Raw genomic sequence first — 3,564 nt, forward strand, 5'->3', positions numbered from 1 at the left:
CTTCTATAGTAAAGTAGGGTTCGTTTGTGTGTTATTCTTAAAAAAGATTTTTTTTTTAAATGATATTTTTTTAAAAGATTTTTTACAAAAGTAAATGTGATTTTATGTTTGGATATCTCATATAAAAAGATCTTTTTATCTATCAATTATATTTAGGTAAAATAAGATAAAAATATTTTTTGTTCATTTATTACGTGAAAAACATCTTTTTTTTTTAAGAAAAAAAATCTTTTAAAAAAATGTAAATTGTAACTTCTCAAAAAAGATTTTTATTTTTTATTTTTTATTTTTGTAGTGCTTTTACTTTTATTATTAGAAATTTACCAAACACACTAAAAAATAAAAAAAATATTAAAAAATATCTTTTTATATCGATTTAATGGCGCCCAAACAAGTATTAAACATTTTAAGCTTAGTGTTTTTAGTTGCAAATTCTTTTCTCTACAATAAACTAAGCGCTTTGTGCTTGATCTTCATTCTATGATATAGAAAAAAAAATTAGTGCACTCAACTCCACTCCCTTGAGTGGTTGATATCCTAACTAAACCACTCTGAGCACCAACTTTTGAGATTAGAGTTTCAAAACCAGAGCAAAAATCAATCCAGTTAGTTAAGCAATTCTCATATATTTTAGCCTTTTAGGCAAGGTAGCGCAGTTTGTTATAAGCTACTAATCTACTATCACTTGCGTACTCTATTGTTTCTATATATGGCTTCAACTGGTTTACATTTAGAATTATCAATCAATAAGATAAAGTATATTTGATTTGGACAGTGTCAATTTTTGTTAGTAAGTAGAGAGGATCTAGAAGGGACCGACGAACAGAATAATGTTGCATCTTTCAAGCATATTGTATTTCTAGAGTTTATCTTTTATGCTTTGGCGCTTGATAAAAATGGTGGTCACTTTGTTGTTATACTAGTGCCTGAAATTCATAATAAACACAAATATTCTTCATTTTTTTAAATAAAAGAGAGATGTTATCTTCCAACATTATATTGACATAATTATGATTTATATAGTTTGGTTCCTTGATTATTGAAACAAAGTTTTTTTTAACATATATCAAACACAAAATAAAATTAAACTTCATCCAAATTTATAAAAATTTCTATCAAAAAATTAATAAAATAAAATAAAATAAAATGAAACCTGCGTAATTCGCAGGTCAGATATGAAGTACAACAATATAGAGGGATCCAAAAGTATGATGCAACGAAAGTAGATGAAGTGGTGACGGTGTTGAGTACAGGCAGCAGCTGTGGCAATAGTAGCTACGGCCTACGAGGATGGAACAAGAATAGGAACATTAGGGAAAAAAATCTTAACAGAAACAACTGTCTTATCTCTAGAATTGTGATTAAAAGAAAAGAAAAAAAACGAGATTCAATTTGTAAATATTTTTTTTGTTGATTAATGTTACTCCAGTATAGAAGTGGGAGTAACAAATCCGTAGCCATAATGGATAATGTCATTCTGTTATTTCTAAATTATCTTTTATAATTAAAGATTTCTTCTATCACCATAAAAGAAAAAAAAAACAAAATAATAAGGATAGAGAATAGTTTTAAAAAAAAACAAAAAAAAAATGTAATATATCGAATTTAAAAATGACAATATCTCTTTGCCAAAGAAACAAATACATAAGTCAAATGGAGAAGGTGTGCATTAAGCATAATTTTACAATGGACTACACTAACAATATACAATTTATTGCCTAATGTAATAATTAAACCATGTTGTAAAGTTCCCCCGAGTAAAGCCGAATGCTGAATGATCCTAGCAGAGGAGAAACTTTAATTCCATGCACAAATTGAATCATTGAATTGGGTCCATTGCTTACAAGAAAAGTTACAAATATTCCCCTGCTTCACTATAAAAGCACTCCAACAATTAAATTAGAATAAGCAGCAGTGTAACATCATGAAACTCAAAACAAGGTTCATATGAAAAGAATCATGAATTTACACATCTGCATTCTAAATAACTGAAAAAGATGCTACATAGTAATCAATATTTACCCCCATTAAATCCATGATTGTCGAAAACTAGAATTCCATAAATAGCTTGCACAAAGTTACACCTTAGTAGCTCATAATTGAGCAACTTCTTCCTAAACAGAAACATTATAAATACCTAACCCTAAAACTGAGACCGATATTACAGAAACTAAGAAAACCCTTTTGATTATGATGATTTTCACTGATCAGAGGATATCATCATAAGCAACAATTTCTCTTCCCTTGAAAGGTACTTCAAGAACCAAGCTACCTGCGTTATCAACACTGGTTCTGGTATTGCCTATAGCTGAAGCAAGTCTATTACCCCTTCCATGTCTTCTCAAAGGTACCTCAGCACGCACAAGCTTCGACATTGATCCTTTGTCCTTGTTGTTATTACCAATTCCTTCCCTCCACATGGCTAGAGGGTCAGTTGCCCACAACACCTGAACCTGTTTTCAAATTCATAGTAATTCATTTGCTATTATAATGTTCAGAAGTTATATGTATAAAATCAAGAATGAGTGGTTGTGCTTGATCATGGAACACAAAGCGAGCATGCACTAATTTCTCCAACATTTTTAACAATGCAATTAAACCATTCCCCAAATTACACATTAAACAAATTAAATGAAACTGTTCAGTTTTAAAGTGAGTCAAATCCCAAACAATTAAGCTGAAATTCTACTACTATCTCAACGGAAAGAACTAGTCACTCTTGCGCAACTTTCATCAAAGTTCCAACCTTTCAAGATTGCTTCATCAAAATTCCAAGCACTTAGGTGAAAACTATCCAATTTTTAACAAAGAAACCATAATGGTACAACATAGAGATTTCAGTTTTAGTTTTCAGTTTTCAGCTTCAAGATTCAAAATTTCAAACTAGTTCACTTCAATTTTGTTCAATTTTAACGGATAAAACCACTCTTGCACACTTAAGAAGAGCTCAACTTCACATTGGAACTTCAAGGTTTCAAACTTTCACCAACTCTCGTACAATTAATCTGGAAATTTCTCAAAACATATAACGATTCCGGACACAATCATGTTATACTTTCTCAATTAAGCTGGAAACAACTCCTTCACAACATGGAAACTTCAAAATTGTAAGATCCGAAAACACTAAACCCTAAATTTCGAAGATAGAAAACAAAAAGCGAAGAAAAGGGGACCTTTTTGGAGTGAAGAGTAATTCCAAAGGATGGGTCGGCGCCGGCGGCGATAGCGGCGTCGGCGGAGTCCTTGGTCCGGTAGGTGACGTATCCGACGGCGTCGCCGTCGATGCGAATGCGAGCAATGGGGCCGTAGATCTCGAAGCGGGACTTGAGGTCAAGGACGGAGCAGTCGTTGGGAAGGCCCATAATGACCACCGCGGACGGGGGCGCAGGCCTCGATGATGGTCGGTCCTCCGGCTCCTGAAGCACGGGCTCCGGCGGTGGGCGGCGGCGCTTCGGGTAGGGGGCGTGGCGGGAAGAAGTGTAAGAGGGTTTGTCTCTCTTGTGACTCATTATTGAAAGAAGAATGCAGCGTCAAACGCGGGTAGTTAGAACTTAGAAACGCAAC

General features: G+C 33.5%; 1 protein-coding gene across 1 annotated transcript; it reads right to left on the reverse strand.

Annotated features, from left to right (window-relative positions):
- LOC107643415 (uncharacterized protein At1g27050) lies at positions 1,605-3,558 on the reverse strand. Its single transcript, XM_016347061.2, has 2 exons — positions 3,174-3,558; positions 1,605-2,453 (listed from the first exon to the last, which is right to left on the reverse strand). The coding sequence occupies exons 1-2, from the start codon at positions 3,507-3,509 to the stop codon at positions 2,208-2,210; spliced, it is 582 nt and encodes a 193-aa protein (XP_016202547.1). The 5' UTR covers positions 3,510-3,558; the 3' UTR covers positions 1,605-2,207.

This window comes from Arachis ipaensis, chromosome B05 (assembly GCF_000816755.2).
Source record: "Arachis ipaensis cultivar K30076 chromosome B05, Araip1.1, whole genome shotgun sequence".
Taxonomy (NCBI): domain Eukaryota; kingdom Viridiplantae; phylum Streptophyta; class Magnoliopsida; order Fabales; family Fabaceae; genus Arachis; species Arachis ipaensis.